Raw genomic sequence first — 27,396 nt, 5'->3', positions numbered from 1 at the left:
CTAACAGTAACAGCGCATTTACATTTGCAACCCCCCAAAAGAGAACCAGACTCAAAGAGAGATGGGAGCATGAGAAAATTGCCCATTTTTCAGTGTCATTTGACAGAAAAATCGATTCGTTTTCCACACTGGGCCACCATTCTGCTGGGCAGTTGGATAGAAATCAGAGTACAAACCAGCAGCCGAGCAGCGCGACCGAGATGTGACCCACTTTTCGGTTTTCGCATTCAAATCATCCAACTGCTGTACAAAATCAAAAACGTTGCAGTTCGTTTTTTTCTAAACTCTAGTATTTAGTTAAACAAAATAAATAAAAAGCGCGTTGTTATGTAAAACGTTACAAAGTAAAACTCGTTAACTAGTGTAAACTCTATGCATTTATGTAAATTCTCTAGCGATAACGTGGAAGTGCAAAAAGGCCACCTGAAAATTCAGCAGCCCCAGCAGCAATCGAGCAGAAGAAGAGGAAGCAGCAGCAAAAAGGTTCGCAAAATGTTTCAAGTATTCGTTCGCAAAAAGAGCCAAGTGAAAACATTTAATCCTGTGCCGTTTTATTAACGCAAAAAAAAAACAAAGTTCAGTTCAAGTCAATTCAGGACGTTAATCGAAAAGCGAGAAACGAAGGCTGCCTGCCCCACTGTGTGACCAGGCGCGGTGAAGAAGAAGAAAGGGGAGCAAACGAGCTCACGAAAAATTTCGCTGTACACCAAATGGGAAAAATGTTTTCTCAGCAGCCGCCCGCTCTCTCCCCTTCTCTATGCTCCCCACTCGCTCTCTTTCTCTCTCTTCGTATTTGCATTGTTTAAATCGAAATGAAATGAGCAGCTCATTAAATAACAATTATAGTACAAAAAATGAACTGTAACGCGAGTGCGATAACAACAACAATATTTTAATTGTTTTCCACCATTACAATTCCCCAACTCCAGTGTTAAAAATATGCAAAGCGAAAAAAGAGGCAGCGTAATGAATGTGAAAAGTAAAAGTGTAAGCGGGAGGCATTCATATCGATGAAACGATAAAAAAACCAGCTTGCCAACGTAAAATTACACACACACAAGCACACGAATGAGTACAAGCTCACACACACACACCCATACACATGCATAAACGCGCGCACGCAAAGGCAACAGAAAGAAATCCAAATGCGAATGTGAAATGCAAACAGAACGTTGAATGAAAACGGCTCCAAGTATGCACGTATGTATGTAGGTATGTTTAAACGTGTGTATACACATGTGCGCATTCGCTTATTAATGTTATGCCACTACTTATGCAGAAATGCATAAATAAGTAAGCCAAAATTGACAAACAAATTGCATTTGTGCAAAAAGGCGCGCGCGCACAACACACATACGCACACACACACACACACATGCAATAGCGTAGAACGTGAATAGGCAGAGGCAGAGGGAACTGGAGCAGAGCATGTATATATATACATATGTATGTGTGCGTGTGATGATTTGCTTGTGTGTGTTTCATATTCATAGCCGCAGTAACAGCCGCAGCCGCAGCCGCAGTAGCAGAAAACGGCAGCAGTGCCGAAAGATAAATGAAAAGTGCCCCATTTTCGGGTATTCGGGGGCGGTTTTGACACTTGGCGCTCCGTAGCAGCAGCAGAGCAGCAGCTGAAGCTGAAGCTGAAGTAGCAGCAACAACAACAACAATATTAAGAGTTTTGGCCGCGTGGGAGGCGTAAAAGTTATTTGCTGCTGCGTGCGTAACAGAAAGTGCACAACTACACGCACACACATACAGATTATGTACGTGTGCAGCAGCAATGGCTAAGAGAGACAGAGAAAGAGAGAGAGAGAGAGGAAGAGCAGCAGCAGTGATAGCAGGCTGAATGGCAGAGGGAAGGGGACAGGTGTTTGCCATGCGGTTGTCTTGTGTCACTCGCAGTTAGCTAACGTTGAATGCGCCTGTATATGTGCATGAGTGTGTGAGTAAACAGTAACAGCAACGGGAACGAGAACGGGAAAGGGAAACAAACAACAGCAACTGTAACAACTATTTTTGGACTTTTTCGCAATTTGCTTTTTTTTGATTACATTTATTTTTTGCTTTCAACTGCGGTTGCTCACACAGACGCATACACAAGTATTTATGAAACGTTTTATTTTGTATTTTGGGGCCAATGCAAGCAACGATCTAATGTCACGCATTCGGCAAAAACGCGACACAGTATTTGTGGGTGTGTGTGTGTGTGTGTGTGTTTGTATGTGTGGGTGACAGCTAGGATTAATCGTGGAATATGTTCAATTTTGACATATGGCAATCAATCGCATGTGTAGTGTGTGTATGTGATTCTGTAAAAAAAAGGACGACACTTCGTCGAAAAAAAAGCGACACATGCGGCCCCAAAAACTATGCTACACATTGTTAGCCTCTCTCACAGTCTCAGCATATGTGAGTGTGTGTGTGTAAGTGAATGTGTGCGTGAGGCCCGCATGAAATTCTGTTCCCAACACCAGCTTTGAGTGTGAGCGTATAGTTATAAATAGCCAAGATAGTTTTTGTGCTCGTTTCCTCGTGCTGTTCTGTTCTGCTCCTCTTTGGTACTTTTTCTTTTTTTCTTGTTATTTCTGTTTTTTCTTGCTGTTTTTTTTTTGTCTCGATTGAGGTCAAACTGTCAGGAGGATAGTGAACTTTATAATGTTTCGAACATGAAATTGGTGAAATTCACTTTAAAGTGAATTCTTTCCTCTTCCTGTTTATCAATATAATTCCATTTCATAGTCAAGATAGAATCGCAGCATTTCCACGTGCGCTCCAAAGTATGCAATAAAAATGTGCTCAGTCGACATAAGGAAGAGTTGTTGCTTGCTTTCTTCTTGTCAATTTAGTTCAGAAGGCGCTGAGAAAGAAACTTGGCCCATATGCAAATTAATTGCACTTCTGTGCTGCTAAAAGTTGCAAATTCAACTCGAAACTTTGCAACCTCAACTTTTTTGTTTTTCTTCAACTTGTTTTCCTTTTTGTATTTTGCACTTTTTGAGTGCATCAAAAGTTGAGACACACAAACAGAAAACATAAAAAAGGCAGCGGCAAGTTCTTAAATTACTTGCGAGTAAAGTTTAATGACCTGCTTGCGACCGTTGCACGATGCACGATGTTCCAAATTGCAACTTTAATTGCCATTATTTCAAGTACTCACTCCATTTGCACGTTGTAACATAAATAGTCGAGAACTTTTGCTCATATGCAGTGGGAAATCGAAAACGAATGCGAATTTTCCATTTAATTTACTCTGATGATGCTGATTTGCTAGAAATTGGGTTAATAGAGTGTAAAGCAGAGTCAGGCCGCAACCTACATTCGATTGGGATTCTGTTTTTGGGGGGAGAGAGAGAATGAGCATGAGAGTGAAAGAGAGCGAGCAGGATGCTTGTGGCTAATCTGCACTTTGAGAACTCATTAAAATTTAAAGAGCAGCCGCAGCCAAAGCCAGAGCCAAAGGCAAAGCTGAAGCTGAAGCTAAAGCAGCTGACAGCACGCCAGTTGTGTCCTTATTGTGTCCTGCGTTGTTGTTGTTGTTGTTGCTTGTGTTTACTAAATGTTTAATTGTGCAGCTGAATGCGTAAGTTTGTTGATCAACGACGCCTAAACGTTTAAGCGTTTACGCTGCCTGAATGGAATGAATGGAAATTCAAATTACTCCTCTGCTCTGCTTTGTGTTTTTAAAGATAAAACACACAAGGAAATGAGTCAGAGTCAGAGATGAGATGATACAACATCAGCCATCTGATGCCAAAGAAATAATTACGAGCCCAAGAGTGAAAAGTAAAGATAGCCTGCCCACACATACACGCAAACACACACACACATCCACTCACACACTTTCGCCCACTTCATAATCATAATTAAAAATGCTACGACCCACTCACACACTCACGCACAGACATACTTATACTACAGCGACTTAGCAGCCTGCTGTTAAGTCAGTTAACAGTGCTGCTCTCCCACTGTTCACTGGCGGCCATTGCGCAGGCCTCTCTCATTGGGACATTTACTCGCAAGCTCTCTCACCACTGTCTGCCAAAAGAGAGTGACAGAGAGAGGGAGAGCAACTACTCATTTCGCATGGGTACGCTCACTCGCTCTCACACTCTCGCAGGCAATGCTGTCATCTTGTTCGCACACTCCAATCCATTGGCAAGTGCAGAGCAGCAAGCGCAATTGTTGCTGTTGCTGCTATTGCTGTTTCTGCCTTTGCAGTTGTAATTTTCTCTGTATGTAAAGGAACTGTGCAGTGTTGGTGACAGAGGACAAGAGAGTGAGAGAGAGGAGAGGTAGTGAGGAGGGGGAGACAGCGCACTGTGCATAACAGCAACTAGTGGCCGTAATGAGACTTGGCTGCTGTTGCGCTTCGCATTTGACTGCGCTGAGCTGTGCTGCACACACGTCTAATTACAAATCGCCAACTGATAGGTATAAATACACACACACACATACACATACATTCACAGTGAAAAATCTGCCTAAGGATAAAACATATTTAAGCAGCAATCTGTAATTAAATCACAACTCTTAAGTGTTGAACAAATTGATTGCAAGTTAAAGTGTGTGTTGAGTGCAAACTTGATGACAGACAGAGAGACTGACAGACGGACAGCAGGATGTACCTTTGATATTTGGCAAAGGACATGCAATCAACGAATCGAACAGCAACTGAACCTGAGCCTTGTTGATGGCGTCAAGTAAATGCCACAGCCCACCTGCTGGATGCTGTCATGCACGCCCACCCAGCAAGCCAGCTAGCCATCCAAGTGGGCGGGGCATCCAACCATCCAACCATCCATCTATCCATCCATCAATCGAGCAGCAACAAGAGCATCAGCATCGGGATAAACCTTGTCATTGCTTTTAAATGTCAAAGGGAGAAGCGCGGGGGCGTAAACAGCAAAGTGGTTTTCGCACAACAACACCAGCGAAACGATGGATGCAGCTCTCTATGTGCTTGTGTGCGTGTCGGTGCGTGTTTGTGCATGCTCGTGCATGCGTATGCATGTCTGTGCTTGTGTTTGTGGTTGCTGTGTCGCTTGGGACTCAGCACTGGGCCGCAAAGTTATTCAAATTGAGTTTCTACTGCAGTTTGTGATTCCATTAAAGTTGCAATTAAATGCTGAAATTGTTTTGCATCCCTTCCTTCTCTCCCTTCTCCTCTTGGACTCTTCCCTTTTTTTGATATAGTTGATTTATTACTTTAGCTTTGCTGGCAACTTTCATTTTTAACCATTTGCGACTGTCTTGCGGCTGTCTAGACAAATTGGCGCGTGTTTCGATACCCTGGAGTTAAAGAATCGCGGGGTAGTTAAAGATCTCAAATAATTTAATGTAAAAACCTAATTGAAGTTTATTAACTTTCTAAAAGTATGTCTCAATATGAACAAGTAGTAAGAATTTATTAACATCAATATTTGTTTGCCTCATGAGGTATCTTTCAGTTCTTTAACCATAACTTTAAGCATTCCTATTTTTGCTGCCACGCGTTCAACATGGCGTATGACTAATACAATTGTCTGCACGATGTGTGCTTGCTGCTTCGCAGTGCGTGATTGAGTTGGCAATCAAAGCGTTAAATAGCTGTGAAGCAGTCGCCAGTTAAAAGCCAGATCGATTGCATTATCAACTCACTCGTAGGCTCGTGGTAAACGTGGCGTATGCGTAATATTGTTAATAATAGGGAAATCTATTTAAATACGCCCACAAAAGCGTTTGAAAAGTATTTTTGAATGGAACCGCGAGCACGAGCAGCGAGCGTCCTCCAAACGGGGCCACAACGGTAATTAACCTAAAGTTCAAAGTTCAAAGCCCACGACGACGATTGCCAAGTTTCGAGAGTCAAGTAAAGCTGAACTGAGCTGAGCTGAACTGAGCCAAGTCAAGCCAAGCAGTTGACCCATTTAAACATTTCGTACACATAAATAATAAAGAAGCCGAAACCGAAAATGAGCAGCGAGAACAATGAGGAATAAAACCCTTTCCCCCCCTTTCCCATCCATCAAATTGTTATTTATAGGCAATACGAGAATCGTTTGAACTGTAGTCTAATGTGGGCATTTTGTTTGCGGCTTCCTCCATTGCAGTAGTCGTCAAAGGGGCAGCCACAGCATGCCGTACGAGTCGATGCACCATCATCAGTCGGCGGCCACTGCGGTGGCAGCCGGCGTAGCGCCAAATAGCATGCTGGACGCACTCAGTTTGCAGCTGCGGGATGCGGAGATGCGACGCACTGAGATCGAGCGAGCACATCAGGTGAGTCATCGCTGTTCTACCCTAAGTCTACCCTAAGGACATATCGAGTAACTTGATTTCGTGTAGGAAACTCTGGCACAAATACGCAATCTAAGTGGCAGCGCTCGACCCGACACCGAGGCCGTGGAGAACCTTCAATCGCGTGCTCGTGAACTGGAGAAGAAGGTGAGTCAAGGAGTCTCCCACAGTTTTATCTACTAACTCTCAACTTTCTCTTAAGGTGGCGCTGGAGAACGTGCACTGCGAGGAGCTGCAGATCGAGTTGACTGCCGCGCTGAAGGCGAAGGCAGCTCGCTCCTCGGCACCCAGCAACAACATGTGTCCGTCTTCGATGTCCAACTCGGCGCCCTTCGGAGCTGGCATGCCAGCCAGCATTCCCACTTCGGCCAGCAGCTCGACAGTGACTTGGGCGCCGACAATCAGCCACCAGGACCAAGGCTCCGAGATTGACATCATCATGGCCAAGATCGAGCAGGTGAGACAAAGAGCTTTAATGTGTTTCAGTAGTGAATACAGAAAGGGAAAACGAAAATTATGACTGAGGTTTCTCTGGCGATTCAATGCTGTATGAGAAGCAGGTGACAAAGCTGTGACAGCTGTCCGAGCTGGAAGAGTCCGAGTCCGATTCAGAGTCAGAGACAAAGTCCTGTTCCGCATCCACTTGAGTGCCGCATTCCGTTTGAGCAGGTTGCGCCTGCTGCAAGACATCCTTGGCTACAGGATGACAGCTAATCTGCAGTTGGCGTCGCAACAATTCGTTCTCCTCGGACAGCTGCCGGATGATGCGCTGATTCTCACTGCTGCTGTGCTCCTCCAGGGTGACTGTGAACATCATGAGTAGCGCCATTTCCTCGATGCGCTTTTCCAGGTTATTCACAATCTCCTGCAGTCCAGCCACGTATCTGGCGCGCAGTTGATAGTGCTCCTCAAGCTGGCTGTTCTCCTGGCAATGCTGCCTGTACTTGCCCATGATGTGATCCACACCCGCTTTGTACTCTTCGAGGGTTTGCTTCAGCTCTGCGTTCTCCAGCAGCTGATGAATGCGCTCGTCGTCGTTGCAGTACTTCACCAGGTTCTTGAGGAGCTGATTGTCCTGAACGCCGCAGGAGTCGATGATGCGCTGCTTCACATGCTGGCTGTCGGCGAGAAGCACTGCGGACTTGTTGATCAACCCATTGAGGTCCTTGGACAGCTTCTGAGCCTTGCCAATCAGACCGTTTACTGTCGTTGTCGCTGACTGCTGAGTGTTGCTCATTTTACTATCGAATATTTCCCAGCATCGAGCATTAACAAATGATTTTGATGTGCTCACCTAGCCAACTGTGATGAGAGCTGTTCAGGGATATTTTTAGCCATCTTAGTGATAGAGCTTAAAGGTTTTCATCCTATTCCAATTTTAATTGAAGACATTTTAAGTCGACTGTCTATTTATTTAGCTACTCTCTCGCAAATATTGTTTTCAATGTTTCAACTATTTTTCCTTTACAGGATAATCGCGTGCTGGCCGAACTGGAGCAGCCAAGGACCTCGGCCAGCGCCAGCATGTCAGCATTGCCGCCCAGTTCTATGATGAGCGCGGGAAACAGCGAATTTAGAACCATATCAAAGAGTGGTAAGTAACAGCGACTTTTTGCCATCGTCATCTTGAGCTGCTCTCAATGGATTTTGCACTTCGCAGAGCTCGAGGAAGAACTGAATCGCTATAAAAGAGCTGTGCTGGGCGGCGCTTCGGGCGGCGGCGTCTCGGCGCTGTCCTCCGGCTACTCGAGCCTGCCCCAATCGCTGGCTTCGACTCTGGCCAATGGGGCCACGAGCAACAGCTTGAGCGGCACCAGCGTTGGCTCAGCGGCAGCTGCTGCAGCCGCCGCTGGTGGTGCGATGGATGGGGGAGGAGGAGGTGGTGGTAGAGGAGGCGGACATACATCCATATCGGGTCTGGTGCCCAACTCAATTAGCGGCATATCGTCGAGTCTGAGCAGCCATGCCATACAATCACTACAGTCGGCTGCCTACGGAGTTGGGCAGACGTCGGTGGAGAAGCTGTTGAGTGGAACTAGTGGAATAACTGGCATTCCACCATTGCCGGTAAATATTCATACGATGAAGGCTATGCCGACGGCATTAAGTCAGGTAAACCAACTATTTTCAAATTGAAACGAACCACAAGCAACAAAAAACCTACTATATAAAAACGCAACAATTACATTAACTAACATTAACTATAACTATAATATTAATACTATATATAATATATATCGTATATACTGCTACTAAAAATGCAATTAGTTAACGAATCAATCGCTTTGACGCCTGGCAAATCAAAAAAACATTAACAAACGGCTTTGGCTGCCCTCGGTGATCGATCGATTGATCGATATCTGCTTCAAGTAGCCCTCGTCTTCCGTTCCATTCCGTTCTGTTCCGTTACGTTGCGTTGCGTAGCGTTCCATTCCATTCCGTTGCGTTGCGTTACGTTCATGTAAATCACATATTAATCGTACTCTTGTGCTTTGTTGTAGTTTCATTATTGAAAATAATTACATCACACGCTCACATACATCACCAACACACACATCCAACACACACTCACACATATACATACAATTGTAAATGCATCACAAACACTCTGTATATTGTAGTTCACTCTTCTTCTTCTCAAATGTGTATTCCATTTACCATTCACATTTTATAGCTTACATTCATATTTTGTAGCATACTTTTATGGGCATCGCCATTTTCCACTGCATGCACTCGTTTTTTATTCGTATTCATTTATGCATCTCTCATTAGAGTTTATTACAAGTCTAGACAATCTAGTTCGCTTAGCTAGAGTCAGCTTTTGAAACCATAAACCAACCAATAATTCACACACACACACACATACACATGAAATCATTCAATTTACCAATCTGAAAGCAAAGCGACTTTGCTTCCCATTTTGTCGTTTGCCCAAACTCGCAAGTTCATTTGTTAATAAATACATAATCGTGTTTATGCATTTTACTGTTCGGCTTCATCTACTTAGCATTTAATCAATATTCTCGTACTCATGTTTAATCAACCTATAATCGAATTCAAATGTTTAACTTAAGCGCGATGCCGCCTCCATCATGTTCAACAATAACAATAGTTTTCGACATTGCGTTCTCATAGCTAATAATCATAATCATATTATGAATTATGCTGTTTCTACATAGCTGGCTTTCATTTGATATATTGACCAATAAACGTCTACTCTGTGATCTCTTTTCCCGTTTTATGTGCTCTCTCTCTCTTTCTCTTACTCTCTTTATATGTCTCTCTCTCTCTCTTTTTGTACAATAACTCGTTCTTCAAATCGTTGTCTGCCTTCTCTCTGTGGTGAAACTTGCGGTTTGCCTTGCAAACAAACCAACAAATGTTTAATGTCTCTCTTTGTGTAACTGTGTCTCTATTTCTCTGTATGTGTGTGTGTGTGTAACTACTGTATCTGTATGTGTATATTGAACCACCAAACACACCAATAACAACAACAACAACTACAACTACAAAAAACACTACACAAAATGTAAAAAACCAAAAATCAAAATTGCCGAAACGCACTTGAAATTGCATCGCATTGAATTGAAATTGAAATTGAATCGAGAAGCGCGGAACAATACAACTGTACAATTTGCAGAGCACAACCATGCCCCTCCTGTCACTCAACGCGCATAACATGCCGCCCGGCGGCTCCACCAGCTACTCGGCTCTCGGCCTAAGCGCCGGCAGCGGCGTCGGTGGCGTCGGCGTCGGCGGCGTTGGCTCCTCGCTCACCCACCCCACCATGAGCAACATCAACATGCTCGACACGAGCGCCCTGCTCGGCCTGGGACCCGCCGGCGGTGGCATCACCGGTGCCACCTCGCTCTACGGCCTGAGCGCAGGCGCCGCCGGTGGACTGGGCAGCTCCTATGGCGGTCCACCGTTCATGGACGCCGCCTCGAGCGCCTCGTATCCGTTCACCTCGGCGGCACTGCGTCAGGCCTCCAAGATGAAGATGCTCGACGAGATCGACATACCGCTGGCCCGCTACGGCAACCGCAGCTCGCCCTGCTCCCCCATTCCCGTGGGTCCGCATGGCGGCTGGGGCCTCGACGAGTTCACCGATGGCCTGGGCACCTCCATCATGCACAATCGCAGCGGGTTGGCGCTGGGCGCCCTTGACCTAGACAGTAAGTGTCTTCACTATCTACTCTTGGAGTATTTCTATAGCAGTCTTATCTTTCACAGCTCGCAACCACGCAATGAACGGCGCAACTGAGCCACAGGTGGACATGTTGGACATTCCGGGCAAGGGACGTTGCTGTGTGTTCATTGCACGCTTTCCCTACGATCCGCCAGAGTAAGTTCAACCTGATTCATTCAGCTCAGAGATGAGTATTACAAGTTAGCGCATTGTTGTTCGTCTGTCCTAGCATCCCAGATCTTAAATATTTCTGTCAAGTGTGTCTGTTCGCCCTTAGGAACACATTTCCCTGAAAAACTATCAATACAAGCCATACCCTGATTGCTAGCAATATTCCTGAAGATTCAACGCAGCCTTTTACTTTTATATTATGTTTTTCATTAATACTTTTCCATCTAGAAAGATCTTATTTAATTGAGGGGCAGTATATTGTTGCAGGATTCTCATAGAATTGGTCCTTAATGTAGACATCCATTCATAAATATACTTAATGCTTAAAACAACTAGATCTCAAAGACTGTAAAATCATGCGCTTCCAAATTTGTTAATAATATTCTTCTTGTTCAATAACAGACTATGACTACTTAGCTATCTCCCAATGCTGCGTCATTCATAGACTGTCTGTCCGCTCGTTGGAACATCTTATTCTCAAAGACTATAAAATCACACACTAACAAACTTCCCCCACATTCAACACAGATCAAGAGCCCAGTCTAATGCTATATTCCCTCACAGGGAGGCGGAGGGCGAGCTGTCGCTGTGCGCCGGCGACTATCTGCTGGTGTGGACCAGCGGTGAGCCACAAGGAGGCTATCTGGATGCGGAGCTACTGGATGGACGTCGGGGCCTGGTGCCCGCCTCGTTTGTGCAGCGACTAGTGGGTGAGTAGACTCTTAGACTATGATGAAAATGAAAGGATAGATAAATACCCTCTCCCTTAATAGGCGACGATTTGCTGGAGTTCCATCAGGCGGTACTGTCGACACTGCGCGATGCCGAGGACGGTTCGATGCAGTGCGACACAACGTCGCTGCCTTCCTTGCCGCCGCACAACCCATTGCTCACACACACGCACGAGGATCTGGCACGTTTGAGTGAGACGCACACCGATCTGGAGCACGACCAGGACGACATTAGCGATAATGGTAACTGCCTCTCAAGTGTTTGCTAATTGCATGTTTAATCTTTTGTTGTTTGATTTTTGTGTGGCCTTCGTGTTGCGCCCCTTGGTGAGCATCAATTTCGACTACTTTAATCGCTCTGATCTATGCTTGCTGCTCCATTTTCTTTTTCAATTGCTCCTTTACTAATCTGACTCCTTTGTGCTCCCCCGCCCCAAACAGTTCCAGCTCCGAAGCACTTGACGCTGGAGAGGCAGCTGAACAAGAGCGTGCTCATTGGCTGGTCGCCGCCGGAGCCCGTGGGCTACAACCTGATCGACAGCTATCACGTCTATGTCGATGGCGTGCTCAAAGTCACGGTGAAGGCCAACGAACGCACACGCGCTCTAATCGAGGGCGTCGACTCCACGCGGGTAAGCGAGACTTCCAACTACACTGAGAGAAACTAAGATAGGGTGTTAGGGATCGGGATTACTGTATTTAAAATGAAAGTGTTATACTACCTAGAGTATTTAAGAACTCATTCTTAAATCAATTTCCTTAATTAAGGTTTCGTTCGCAATCAATCACGTCAGAATTGATTATAACTGGAATTTCTTATTCTAGGAACTTTTATTTGTCGTTTGTTTCTCTCAGTGTAGCCACCTTCAACTGACATCTTAACTAATCCTACATTTCTCCCTATCTTCCCTATTTAAATCCCTCCCTTTAGCCGCATCGTATTAGCGTGCGCAGCGTTACGCAGAACCGTCAGACGTCCAGGGACGCGGCCTGCACAATGATCATTGGGCGGGACACCTCGCACTTGGGCCCCTCGGCGGTGCGCGCCTCGCACATAACGTGTTCCTCGGCGGTTATATCGTGGCTGCCGGCCAATTCCAACCACCAGCACGTGGTGTGTGTGAACAATGTGGAGGTGCGCACCGTCAAGCCGGGCATGTATAGGCACACCATAACGGGCCTTGCGCCCAGCACCCAATACCGTGTGACCGTGCGTGCCAAGCACTTGCGTGCCGTTGGCCAGCACAGCACACAGCCTGGTCACACTGTCGGTGGAGTAGGAGCAGGCACTGCGGGCAGACCCGGCCAGGAGGAGGCACCGGGGGCCTATGCCGATTTTCGCACACTGACCAAGGGTCTGCCCGATCCGCCACAGGAGATCCAACTTGAGGCTGGTCCTCAGGATGGCACCATTCTGGTGACATGGCAGCCGGTTAACAGACCCACGTCCACGGGGCCTGTAACCGGCTATGCTGTGTACGCCGATGGTAAAAAAGTGACCGACATCAATTCACCAACGGGCGACCACGCACTCATCGACATCGGCAAACTGGGCGTCTTCAATCCCCGCGCCGTCACCATTCGCACCAAGTCTCGCGATTCACAGTCGGCGGACAGCGCGCCCATTTTGATACCAAGTGAGTGAAGACTATTTCAATGCTTCAGGTTCGATTCTTATTCTATTCCTTCAACTCCCTCAGACCAAGTGCGCAACGCTGTCGCCCGCCGGGGACCAAATCAGATGGGCATGGGTCCGCAGCTGCCGCAGCAGGGACTCCACGGCATGCCCAACCAGCTGCAGCAGCAACAGCAGCAGATGGGCATGCCGGGTCAGCCTGGCCAGATGGGGCAGCTGGGGCAGCCGCACATGATGCAGCAGGATCACACGCAATACGATCCCAACCAGATGCAACAGCAGGGACTCCAACCTGGCCAGCAGCCGGGCCAAACCCAGCCCGGTCATCAGGTTAGTGTAGCAGTCTATTCCGATCTGCTGATTCCGATCTCCGATCCAGCTGCAGTTCTCTCTCTGTGGAGAATTGCATTCGGATCGAGATCCACTTGCAATTGGCATTCTCTGTACATAAGTTTATAAATCTGGTCTTGTTCTGTGAACTCGTTTTCTTATCATTTCCATGCAATTGGTTATTTGTTTTCCAAATTTTTCAATTAAACAGAAAAGCATATTATCGGCAAGCCGACTACCGAATACCCTTGCAGAGATGGAACAAATATTTTAAACCATTGTAAAGTAAAGTAATACTTTGATCTTAAGGTCCGCTACAGTTATAATAAAATTAAGATTGCAAATTTCATTTTTATTTAAATCCCTCTGCAAGGTATTCCTCTACTCTTAAAAATGTACATAAAGTTCTACAGATGTAGATACATAACGTACCAGATCGTGCCACAAAACATTAACTATTCGATCCTGAATGCTATACCAAAAACCTTATGATTTGTAAATACTCGTATACTTATTATTACAAAAAAAAAAAAAAAAAAAATACTGCACCGTCACCGTCAAATGAAACAGTTATTGATGGAATGGGAAGATTTGAAGAACCCGCCCCCACATACTATTCATATAACCTCTTATGTTTTTATTGTTTCTTCGTTGAAAGTTGCCTTAAGTATTTTGTTGATTCCCATAATTGATTCATAATGGAATTTTGAAAAGGAAAAGTATTCAATCAGCCACATAAATACTCCAACTCTTGTATACTCTCTCCTTCTTATAAGTACTACCTAGTTTATACTTTATACTTTGCCACTCTATTCTCCGCATTCTCTGTATATCTCTCTCTCTCTTCTCTCGTATTGAAGATCTCTTTTGAATTGCCTCTTTTTCTTCTAATTCCTCTATTCTCTTACTGTTCCGATCAGTTCAGTTCAGTTGAATTCTGTTCTGTGCCTAAGAATCTCTTTCCTCAGTTCTCAGTATTGTTTTGCAAATATATAATCCACATTATATACATACACCGACTATATCAAAATTTAGACAATCGCACAAAAATTCACACACGAAATTTGTTAAATTAAATATATATGAAATGAACTGTGAGAAAGTTGAAACCTTCTTCGATTGTAATTATATAAGAATTGAGACCGATCCCCTGAAATCGATTAAAAAAAAAAACAAAAAAGATACTTTGTATGTATGTAAAGTTATAATTTATTTAATTAGTTAATGCTAGTGTTTGATTGTATTTGAAATTTGGTTAATGATTCATGATTTTTGAGTACGATTCACCAAATCGCATGTTGATCAAATTGCAGAAGCAAAAGTATACAAAGTGCAATGGTTATTCTTGAACTTGATTGAGTTGCTCAGATGAACAATAGAATGTTAATTACTATAATTAATCGTATTACAATAAACTATCTGTTAAGTATTGATGCGGCAATTACAATTACAATTACAATTGTATTAAGGAAAAACGCAATGCAACGAACATTTTTAAACAAAACAAGTTACATACTATTCATTTTCATTATATGAAACCAATACTGAAACCGAAACTGATACCGATACCGAAACCGATAACGATACCGATACCGATACCATATCGATACGATACAGCCTGACGGAGGCTCCGGCTTGTTAGGTGGCCTGCTCGGTGGCCTCTTCTCGAAACCCACACAGAATCAAGTGAACCAGAATGTAAGTTATACCCACAACATCTACCCCACATTCAACACACTCGTATACACATTCACACACTCACACAATCACAGTTATACTAACATTAGCTAACAATTGTTAATCGTTAATCTAATCTTAAGAGTTCAATGCATTTTTTAGTAATAATCAATCTGCCTTTAATCGTATAAATATGTCTATATAATCGAAGTAGAACTACGCTTTCAACTTGAACTTGATCTTAAACTCGAACTTGAACTTGAACCAACAACTAAACTTGACAAGTGTCAAGTGCGATTCTTAACTTTTAAATATCGTATCAAATATTTATGATTTGTGCTTCAGTTTTATTTTTGTCGTTTTGCGTTCTTAGCCGTTGTCGTATTTTTATTATTCTACGCTCAACTCTGGCCTCTAGGCAAGCTCAGATATTGTTGCATGGTTAGATGGGGGATTACAAATAGTTTATAGCATTAGCTTTTTGGGGGGATAAATTGTACTTTAAGCAAGTCTCGTCGCCTTCGTCCTCGCATAGTGTACTTTTAAGGGAATATGTTTAAGTAAAACTCTCTCTCTATCTCGTATGTAAGTATATTGATATGATTGATGACTCTGTGCATAGTTCGTAGGAACCGCAGTTCATATTAGCGACTTGTGTGTGTACAACAGACACAACACACACACATACACATTTATACATAGACACACATTCATACTCGTCTAGCAAAATATATCTGCTTTCTTATTTCCTAATCAAAATACTTCGTACTTAGCTTCGTACTTGCCTCTGACCTCAATCAGCTCGTATTCTCGTATATCAGCCTTCTAGCCTTATGATTTCCCAGTCTTCTTCGTACTTAGCCAACACACACACATACCAACACTAATACTTACTAACACTCTAACACAACATGTACATACATATATATATAGCTAGTTATCCTTTTTAGTTGTGCTAAACTAAACTAATCGCAGACGCTAAAGCTACACACATCTCTCTTTAGACAATGTGAATGAAAAACAGAGTACAACTTAAGCAATTAAGCAAACAATTATTGCGACAAGCTAAAACCAAGAATGAAACGCTAACAAAATTTCAAATTCATTTAAATTTAAATTCAAATTCATGCGCGATTCATCGATATCGATAACTAGGGCTACCAACAGCCGGGCGCCACGCAGCGCGGCATGGTGCCGGGACGACCCCAGGGACCACAGCAACAGCAGCAGCAGCAAGCTTACGGGGCACAAGGCGGTCCGATGGGAGGTCCTCGCTTCCGCGGACCCGTGCCCGGACAGATGGGCATGCAGGGACAGATGCCGGGACAGATGCAGGGGCAAATGCCGGGGCAGATGCCAGGACAGATGCAAGGGCAGATGCCAGGTCAAATGCCAGGTCAGATGCCGGGTCAAATGCCTGGTCAAATGGCTGGACAGATGGCCGGACAAATGCCTGGTCAAATGCCAGGACAGATGCCCGGACAGGGGCAGATGATGGGTCCACGTGGTCCACTCACCCAGCAACAGCAGCAGCAGCAACAGTTGCAGCAGGGTCAGCTGATGCCGGGCCAGCAACCGGGGCAGCCACAGACGCAACAGCAACAGCAGCAGCAGCAACAACAGCAGCAGCAGATGGCTGGAGCACAGAAGAAGCCGCGATACTTTGTGGCCATGTTCGACTACGATCCATCCACAATGAGTCCCAATCCCGATGGGTGCGACGAAGAACTGCCATTCCAAGAGGGTGACACGATCAAGGTAAGCGCGCTCTAATGAATTGCCGTTAACACAGAACCACCAAAACACTTTGCAGCCAACACAACTGAGCAGCAACTGAGCCCAGGACAGGCGATAACGATAACGATAACACAAACGATAAACGATAACGATAAATGGTAACAATGACTTCTAATCAGCTATAGATCAGCGCTTGATCAGAATTGGATGCAGAATTGGAATTGGATGCCAAGAATTGGCTGCGCTTCGCAACGCATCGATTTGAATCGAAATCAGTGCATGTTTTTCCTTCGCCTCTTTCTCAGTTCCCCCCTCACACACATAAACACATACACACAGACCCATTAAGTTGAGATCGTTACAGTATCACATAAGTTAAAGTCCTCCTATCTCGATAACTAAGCAGTACAGTATGAAACCCTAAACTAAATACTCTTATACAATACTCAATACTCAATATCAATACTCACTAAGTAGACGTTGTTCTCTTCTCTAATAGTTCCATAAATAACCGTTTAACCGTTAAGTTAGCGGTACTCGTTTGCACTCGATAATACACTACCAAATACTATAGCATTATGAATACTACATATTATTATAAAGTTCATAAGAATCTTACTTCATTATCTTTATCATCTTCGCTCTCCGCAACCAGGTCTATGGTGATAAGGACGCCGATGGCTTCTACTGGGGCGAACTGCGCGGCAGGCGGGGCTATGTGCCGCATAATATGGTCAGCGAGGTGGAGGACACCACGGCGCAGATGCAGGGCGGACAGATGCAGATGGGCGGCGTCATGCAGACGGGCGCCACGCCAGGCACGGCTCAAGTGATGCCCGGCCAGGGTGTGCCGCAGCAGAGCATGCGCAATGTGAGTCGGGATCGGTGGGGCGACATCTATGCGAACATGCCGGTGAAACGGATGATTGCCCTCTACGACTACGATCCCCAGGAGTTGAGTCCGAATGTGGATGCCGAGGTGGGTGTAAAAGAATTCCTTTTCATTTAAGAAAACCCTAATTACACTCTCTTCCTTTAATCACAGCAAGTGGAGCTTTGCTTCAAGACGGGCGAGATAATACTCGTCTATGGTGATATGGATGAAGACGGTTTCTACATGGGCGAACTGGACGGTGTGAGAGGCCTGGTGCCGTCGAACTTCCTCGCCGATGCGCCCGATCAGTACAACAACAATCAAATGGGACCTGGCGGGGTCGCCGGCCGAGGCGGCCTCAGTCAGCGGGGCAGGGGCCAGGGACCCGGGGCAAGGGGACCGCCGCCGCCCCCGCGAGACAACATGATGCCTGGCGTGGCTGGGCCGCGAGGTCCAGTCGGCAAAAGTAAGTAGGGCGATTTTCTGTGATCCGATTCATTTTGCAATTCTCTTGCATTTTTACGTTTTACGTTTTGAATTGAATTTTGCGTTTTTGATTTCGAATCAAGTACTAAAAAATACTAAAATATATATTATATATATTATATTTACCATTTATCAACAACAACAACAAATGATGTGATACTAAACTTATTCGAAAAGCAATTACAGGCTTACTCCTTATCATTTTCACTTATCATTTCGATTTCAATTTCGAAGAAAAACTCAGAAAAAGAATAAGAAATCTCAAATCAAAAATCTCAAAGCAATCCAAATCTACAACAACATTGAAAAAAACACACTCTAATCGTATACGTTACAAATATATATAAAAGATAATCCACTATGCAGGTTTTCCAGAAAACAACACAAGACTAACAAAGCAGGATGATATTAACGAGCTTACTATACGAGTAGCTAAGCAAACTACAAACTACTATATAACTACTTCAAGATTCTCCTATCTTCTCTTCTGTTCACTCTTTATTTGAATCCTTAACAATACTCGTATTTGGAATCAGCGAATATGAAAAAATATGAAACACAAACACTCTTTCCAAATCTATAAAGAAAAGATACGAAAAAAAAACTAATAAGAAACCAAACAAAAACAAATCTCGTGACGACACTGAAAATCTTTCACTCTTTTCTCTTTCTGTCTAACTCTTTCGCAAAATTTCAAATACTCTAAAAATGAAAAAACCAAAACAGTTACAGATCAAAAAAAAAAAAAAAAGAACAAAAAAATGAAAATAATCAAAATACAATTACAATTTCCGTTCTGAACGCCGCTAATTTTGAATATATATTTTTGTTACGATTCCGCAGAACTTTTGTAAAGTGTTTTAACATTTCGTTTTGGATATATTTTTCGAATATTTTTCTTTGTAAAATATATTTCATATATTTTCAGCACAAGTCAGTTAAATAATATTTTTACAATCCTCTTATACTTACTTGTTTTGGGTTCAAATCGAATTATCTAATCCTCAAACTACTCAAAACTACTACAATATATAATAGATACATAGTTGTTGTTCTTGTTGTTGTACACACAGTCTTTTTGAAATGCTTTTCCTCTACCTCCTAACTTTCAACTCTTCTTCATTTTCGTTTATTTATTTTTCCTTTCATTTTTGTTCATTCATTTGAAAGCAGATTCTTCAGAATGTGTTGTAATAAATTTCATCTCATGGCACTGATTCATTCTTTAGTTTCTACTTTTATTCCGATATCTATTCTTTATTGTCTATACACAGATTGCGATTATTATTATTCTACTACTACTGTCTACTTTTGTCTCTTGTCTTGCGTGATTTTCTATAGCCTTGCAAACTTCTAGATGGTCTCTTGCATGTTAATTACTTAATCCAACTAATCTCTCTAATATCTTTTCATTTATCAATCTATCTATCGATTTTTATTTATGTTTTAGTTTTATTAATTGATTTGCATAACAAAGAGGAGAATAGTTTCCTGCACCTGGTTGTCGAATGAATTGTAATTCCTTAGTTGCTCACCGATCGATCTAGATCTAATATAGAGTTCAATTAACTACAAAACTACTTCAATCTTACTTCAATTCAATTTAACTGAGATACAGCTCAACTTGTAGAATATATTTTGTGATTACCTTTACTATATAACGTGACTCCGATTCCGACAAGTTGTAAATATAGAAATTCCCAAAGTAAAATGTCAGGGGACAAATTCGATTCTCGATTCTATATGTCGATATGTCTATTTAAAACCCCCCCGTCCACCCCTCGGTTGCTGTTTCCTAAGTGTATGATCTATTTTTGCGCTGCTTTTTCAGACAAATACTTTGTGTTCTTAATTATACATTTTGATTACGATTACGATTAAAATTACAATTACGATTACGATTAAAATTAAAATTACAATTACGATTACGATTACATGTTATCTAAGTACTTTCCGGCTGGTTTTGAATGTTGCTCTTGTTTGTTTGCCAATTTTAGCCCATTGGGATAATTTCCATATTTCCAATTTTATGTTCTTTAGCGATATAACAACAAAAACAACAACACCGCAGGGGCTTAAAGCACTATTAAGATATATCCATATATATATAACAAACAAATTAATTATCTGATCAAATGCGAGCAATCTTTGTAATTTATGTAAATTATCTTAATGTAAAATATGAAAGTTTTTGAAGTTCTTAACTTAACTTACCCCTTTACCACTTACTTAATTATTCTCGTATTCCCATATACATACTCTCTCGTATTCGTCCTCGTACTCGTATTAACAATAATAACAATAATAATAACAATATATATTAAAAAATATATCTTAAGAGGCACGCACATTCAAAAGAGGCGTGACTTCAAAGTGCAAATCTATTATCTATCCTATGTATAATTATTTTATTCATCGAATCTGAGACTCCTCAAATATATAGGGAAGCGCAACGAAGGTAATATTATGCTTATATACTACAAAACAAATCAAATCATATATATGACAACCTAATCGAACAAATAAGTAACTATAACTATGTACAATTCTCTATTAAATCTGCTAAATGCCAATTGCGAAATGCTGAATACGATTTTGACTCTTTGCCAATGTTCCCAGCGATCCATTAATAATTCTCTCTCTTTCTCTCGTTTTTTGTATTGCAATCAACAAAAATTTCTATTCAATTCAATTCTAATTCTGATTCTGATTCTGATTCTAATTCCAATTCAATTCCAAATGCCCCCGTAAAATATATTTGAAAAAGTGTTTTGTTTGATTTGATTTTCGATTGGTTTCGTTTTTGTGGACTTGCTGATTTTCATTTCTGTTGTCGTATTTGAAACTCAATTTGATTTCGTACCTTACGATTTTGTATTTATGAAACTGCGGTGATATAAATTATGATGTACTTAAAAAAAAGAAAAAAAACAAACACAACGAGTATTGAAACATTCGAGACCCACGCGATAAGTAACAGAAATAAACCCTAGAGACAGCAGCTGTAACTCATTCGAATTCGAATTCAAATTCAAATTGAAGAAACTCTCTCTATATATAGTATATATATATTCAATCTTTGAGACTACATTCAAGTTAGTTCAGTTGAGTTCAATTTAAGAATTTAAGTTTATTCAATTCAACTCGATTCGATTCGTTTCGGTTCGGTTTGATTTTCGTTTACATTTTACTTACTACTACAAACTTCTTTCAAATAATTTTTTGTAATGGTCTGCTGTGGTAAATGTGAAGTCTTTATGTTATATTCGTTGCTATAGATGCTCGCCCTGCTTCCCCTACACTGTTAGACAACACGGGCCACCCTGCCCCCGATCACCAAACGCAGGTAAATACTCTTTCTCTTTTGTTTTCTTTTGTTTAAAATAAATACTTAAAGCTAAAAAGAAAAAAAATGAAAATACAACAGATTCTCCTTTGTTTTGAAAATAAAAAAATACTATACTCAAAGAAAAAGTTAAGAAAGCGCAACAAAAAAAATATATATATAACCACACCTCATAAGCTACAGAAAAAAAAGCTACAAATACTCGTACTATTATTATTAATACTTACTCGTAATACTACAGCTAAAAACTAACTTGCTCTCTCTGTCACTCATTTGGTTTCGGTTCTCTTCCCCTCAACAACAACAACATAACCAAATAGCCAAATAATCAATTAATACTATATATACAAACCTAATGCGATATACGAATCATTCATCCCAATCAAATCAAAATCAAGTACATATCACAATGTCGATAATCGTATATTGCAATGTTGATAAGTTGTCACAGTTGTCACACAGATCACAGATCAGAGATCACAGATCTTGGATCAATCATTGTACAAAATGCAGTCAATCATTGTCCATGTCTCGCTCGCTCTTCCTTCTACTTCCTTTCTATACTCTATATATACTACGCTATCTATACTCAACTCTCTGTCTATAAACATACTCGAATACTCTCCTCCATACATGACACTCTCAAGCTGTATCTATCAGTCTCTCTATCTCTCTCTCTCTCTTGTGTATAGAAGCTACCTCTGTATGTGTTTGTGCGTATCTCCCGCAGTGATCCAGAAATCCATCTTAACGCTTACAGTACAGTACATGAACATTTTGCTTATCGAAATTGTAATAGAAGCATTACGTATAGCTAGCAACCTGCCTCGAGTCGCGAGTCGAGTAAGATTAGCCATAAGAATGAACATTCCTGTATAGTCAATCAATCAATCAATCATGCTCGTCCGTGTACATAACTTTGATCGTCCTGCAAATACTCAATTGTCAGCACCAACACATAAATAAAGAATATATCTATATATATTATACTCGTCTAGTTAGTGTACAAATGTGTAAAATGTGTGTATAGTTTTGAACTAATCTCAGATAAACAGACATCGAATACAGTTTCAATTCCTACAGCACAAATCATTCACATTTCCATTCAGTTCTTATTCAAGTTCGATTTAAGTTCTTTTCTCTTGATTTCTTTAATATTATTTTGCTAAATACGCATTTACTCTATCTATATAAATGTGGCTTCTCACGAATTACAACAAAGGATTGTACTCAAGCTCGAGTTCATACATATTTTGATTGTTCAGTTCTTTTGCTTTGATTGATGTCCTTAGGAGTGTGTAAATACATAAAATACTCTCAATACTTACAACTACAACTAACTACTAACATCTTTGCTGAGTTCTCGAACAACAACAGAATCCAATATACGATATTCGATATACGATATGCGATATACGATATTCGATATGCGATAACGATAACGATAACGATATACACAACATATTTTGCCGCTAAGATGTGATTATCCCCAAAAGTATACTCGTACTCGTACTCTATAAATCTACAATTAACAAAATATCTCTAATCAATTATTGTTTCCTTATTGCGTATACGCTACTAATTAATTAATATTAATTATATATCAATTGCTACTATTACTATATGGAATATTGGATGTAATGTGTACAAATTTCTATGTGATTCACTGTATGTGTAAACTAATTGCTTATCATTTCATTCGATGCGAATTCACTATGATTTCTATTTCTATTTCAATTTCAATTTTCATTTCCAATTTCATTTTGTATGCCGTTTACTCTTTTGCTTTACCCCCTCTATATACATAGCCATAAATGATTCTGTTATTGATTATTGATTTCTTTCACTAAAATATCACTAACTTGTTTCCTGGGTTTGCGTTAGGCTCTTTAACTTTGCTTTCAACCCAACCGCAGGACGAATACCAAAGAACAACACACCGTTGAAAGGAGAACTTGAACTGCATCCACACACAAAAAAAATATACACCTAGAGTGATTAACTAGTGTACATATACGTAATATTTAGTTCCCCTGAATGAGAGCGGACTCTTCTCACTCCTGATTTCCTTGCCCCGTTTTTAAGTTTATCACCTTTTTGAGTTCCTAGATTTGAATTTTGGACTTTTGCTTTTGCGATTGAAAACTTAATACTGCAAGTGTATGCGAGTTATATTGTAGGCATCATTATTCTTGAGTTGAGTTGAGTTGAGTCAACAAAACAGTTGCTAGTTCTACATAACTTGACAATCAATCAACTAATCAATCAATCAATCACAAGCCAACAAGTCACGTATTGTAACTGTCATTCGTTTTGATTGAAATCTGCGTGGAAATCAGCTCAAGTCTCTCAAAAGGAATGCGCTCTTCACGAATGAATGATTGAATGAATGAATGATTGATTGAGTGTGAGTGTGTGAAATGTGTTCCTGCATTCGAGTATTTGAGTGTTTCCTAAGCAGCTCAAGTCTCTTAAAAGGAAGGCGCTCTTCACGAATGTATGAGTGAATGATTGAATGAATGATTGAATGACTGAGTGTGATTGTAGAGTGTGTTCCTGGATTCGAGTATTTGAGTGTTTCCTAATCAGCTCAAGTCTCTCAAAAGGAATGCGCTCTTCACGAATGAATGAGTGAATGATTGAATGAATGAATGATTGATTGAATGAATGAGTGTGTAGAGTGTGTTCCTGGATTCGAGTATTTGAGTGTTTCCTGCGCTCACACACTTACATCAAACAGGTTTCCAATACTAGTTGCACTCGCATCTGCACTCACTTCTATAATCTTTCTCTCTCTCTCTCTCTCTATCTAACGATCAATGTGAGTGTGAGTGCGATGCGAGCGAGTACTCGTAGTTGTTCGTAGTTGCAATTACTAATTTAACAAAGTTATCAGTAAACAGTTATTACTAACCAAAATCCCGTCATTAACAACAAACTCTAACTAACTCACTTACTATACAAATTAACTCAATCTCAATCGCGTAGGCGCTCGAATCATGCGAATACATTCACGAGCGAGTGAGTGAGAGAGGTGGCAGTGTACTCCTGTAATCCTGAATAGACTAAACTAACGATTATTTCAAACTGATTAGTTGCCATTTATATATACATAACAATATGTTTATTCGATTCGCTTCGTCTGGAATCATTCGACTAATTCGATATTCGTTTTCGATCGTTGTTCGTTCGATAACCGACAACTTGCAGATGATCGGTCGCGTTGGTAATGTTGGCCTGCAGCAACAGCAACAACAGCAGCAGCAACTCCAGCAACAACACCAACAACAACAACAACAACCGTATGGTCAGCAACAGACGCAAATGGGGCAGCAGCAAACCCAACAACAGCAGCAGCAGATAGGCATGGGACAACCTGGAATGATGGGCATGGGACAGCAGCCGGGTCAACAGATGGGTCAACAGATGGGCCAACAGATGGGCCAACAGATGGGCATGGGGCAGATGGGACAGCAGCAGCAGGTGCCAGTGACGACGCAGGCACAGACGGGCGGACTTTTCTCCGGTGCAACGAGCCTGCTCTCTGGTGCTACTTCGGCTGCCACCGGTGGTCTATTTGGGTCGAAACAAGCGCCCAAAACGGATCCAATGCAACCACCTGGTGGTGTGCAGCCAACGCAGCAACAAGCAAACGCCTTTGGTGCCCAACAGATGCAGCAGCCGGGCATGCAACAGCAGCCGGGTATGCAACAGCAGCCGGGTATGCAACAGCAACCGGGTATGCAACAGCAACAACAACAACAAGTGCCACCGCAAGCCCAGCCACCGCCGCAGGGGCCGGGCGCCGGTCTGCTGGGAGGCCTCAAGGGCATTGCAGCAGCGGCGCCCGGCGGCGATGTCCTCTCGAAAGGCAAAGATCTATTTGGCAAATTCGGGTTTGGCTTTGGCAAATAACCCCGGTCATTCCATAGGGTCCTGTTATATTATTCGTAGATTAGACTTATTTGATATGATTATGATTATTGCTATGATTACTAAGCTAATATACATATATATATATACATATACATACAAACATATATATATATATATATACAAACACAATTATACAAGAAATACGTTGAGAAGAGAGATTTCTCAGATCTCTGACGTCTCTGATGATGTTGTAACTGTTTGTTGATGCAAGAATGATGCAACTAATAGAACTAAATAATGATAATATTTTTTATTAATACAATTGATAGAAATATTTGGTAGAATCCACAACAGCAACAACAACAACAACATGAACTACAAAAACAAAGATCGAAAGTAAAACAGAAAAGTCTATCAACAGCAGCAACATCAACAACATCATTCCAAGACACACACACACACACACATACATAAATTGTTGTAAAATTGATTAAATAAATTAAATTTCCAGTTTAAGTAAATTGATAGCAAAACCAAAAAAAATGAAAAAGAAAACTAAAAATATATATAAAGAAATTGAACAAAAAAGAAAAACTAACTAAATGATAAACAAATGTAGAGACACACACACACACAGTAGCAAGAGGAGAGATGGTGAGAGGGTGTGTGTGTGTGAGAGAGAAAGAGAGAGGGAAGGGGGGGAAAAATACATACATATATTATATACATACATACATTATATTTACAATTATTTGTTAACGCACATTGTTAAATTTGCTACTGTTGCTGACCAGTTTATAAATAAAAACCAAACCAAAAAAAAAAAAAAAGAATACGAGTAAAATGAAAACAAAAAGAAAACTATAAGTGAAATCCAAAAAAACATACATATATTATATATATTTAAAATATATTAAAAACAAAAAAGAAATACACATTTAAATTAAATTTATAAATCAAATCCCGAAGTGAACGAACGGAAAGTTGAGCAATATAAAGACAAAAAATAAAAAAACGCGTTGGACAACAAAAACTATGAAAAATGCATAAAAAATACTAAAAAAAAAAATACTTATACATTAGATATGATACATACATATATACTATACACACACATACATACACATACATACATACTTCGCATGCTTGCATCAAAAAGAAAAGATCGAAAGATCGCAGCTGCCGAGCATTAGCTTAACATACTAAAATAAAATACTGCAACACTCTTTAAAGGCCAAGTCGTGTGACTTTGCCGATTTCTAATCGATTTTCCTCTTTGTTCGACTACCAAAAAAACAAATCAAATCAAATCAAAACCTTCCAACTACTCACACTATTTGACTTATCCACTGCGATGAATACTTGCTACTCGTACTTTCCTTTTGAAACGATCTCTTGCTTTCTCCTGTATAAAACATAAACATAAACAAAAAAACAAGCAAACAAAGCATAAAAATATAGAATGATGTTTCCTAATGTTTAATAATTGCTTTAGCAACACACAAAAAAACAAAAAAAAAAACATAATTGCGTGCATACAAACAAAAATACATCGCGTACCTCTTGCTTTACGATAACAGAAAGTATAAACATAAAACAAAAAACAAAAAAAAAAAACAAATACATATACATATACATACATATATTTAACAAAACAAAAAAGCTATTGAACTATTGATGAAATTATGAAAAGAAATGAAAAGTTTGTAAAGGAAAAGAACGCGTATTAAACAGACGTAGATAATTTTGGGGGGGAATGAATTGTGAGCGAATTATTACTTTAATCAGAAGGCATTTCACACACACACACACACAGATACAAAGATACAAATATACGACCACTAAAGCAATAGCTATAAAATGAAATAAACGTAGAGAATGCAAACACTCGATTGTAAATTGTAAACTGTAAGCTGGCAAATAGTTGCAGATACATCTCACATATATAGATACACATAGATACAACACACACACACAATCACATTCGTGGATATCAGCAATAGTTAATCAAGAAACCGAACAATACAAATCAATGTTATTTATTAATGGAAACAAGCGTTAACT

The 27,396-nt window shown here is 41.0% G+C and overlaps 2 protein-coding genes across 16 annotated transcripts; one reads left to right on the top strand and one right to left on the bottom strand.

The window, feature by feature from the left end:
* Positions 1 to 328: 328 nt before the first annotated feature.
* Positions 329 to 26,557, top strand: LOC117573526 (peripheral-type benzodiazepine receptor-associated protein 1). Of its 15 annotated transcripts, none has more exons than XM_034256766.2 (19): positions 329 to 483; positions 6,093 to 6,261; positions 6,328 to 6,426; positions 6,482 to 6,736; positions 7,750 to 7,873; positions 7,940 to 8,346; positions 9,920 to 10,454; positions 10,513 to 10,624; positions 11,204 to 11,349; positions 11,413 to 11,613; positions 11,818 to 12,002; positions 12,302 to 13,007; positions 13,071 to 13,336; positions 14,954 to 15,034; positions 16,169 to 16,771; positions 17,406 to 17,729; positions 17,796 to 18,090; positions 21,389 to 21,456; positions 24,667 to 26,557. In XM_034256766.2, exons 2-19 carry the CDS (start codon positions 6,118 to 6,120, stop codon positions 25,369 to 25,371), a joined length of 5,256 nt encoding a protein of 1,751 aa, XP_034112657.1. In that variant the 5' UTR covers positions 329 to 483; positions 6,093 to 6,117; the 3' UTR covers positions 25,372 to 26,557. The 15 variants fall into 15 exon arrangements, with proteins under 15 accessions (XP_034112657.1, XP_034112656.1, XP_051862414.1 ...); XM_034256765.2 differs by having other exon boundaries at positions 11,812 to 12,002; XM_052006454.1 differs by having other exon boundaries at positions 11,168 to 11,349; positions 11,812 to 12,002.
* On the bottom strand, positions 6,731 to 7,572 carry LOC127565829 (FGFR1 oncogene partner 2 homolog). Its single transcript, XM_052006461.1, has one exon. The coding sequence runs from the start codon at positions 7,514 to 7,516 to the stop codon at positions 6,794 to 6,796; it is 723 nt and encodes a 240-aa protein (XP_051862421.1). The 5' UTR covers positions 7,517 to 7,572; the 3' UTR covers positions 6,731 to 6,793.
* Positions 26,558 to 27,396: the final 839 nt, after the last annotated feature.

The sequence above is a fragment of the Drosophila albomicans genome, chromosome 2R (genome assembly GCF_009650485.2).
Source record: "Drosophila albomicans strain 15112-1751.03 chromosome 2R, ASM965048v2, whole genome shotgun sequence".
Taxonomy (NCBI): Eukaryota; Metazoa; Arthropoda; class Insecta; order Diptera; family Drosophilidae; genus Drosophila; species Drosophila albomicans.
The sequence above is the reverse complement of the archived record's forward strand: the minus strand, read 5'-3'. Positions and strand labels throughout refer to the sequence as shown.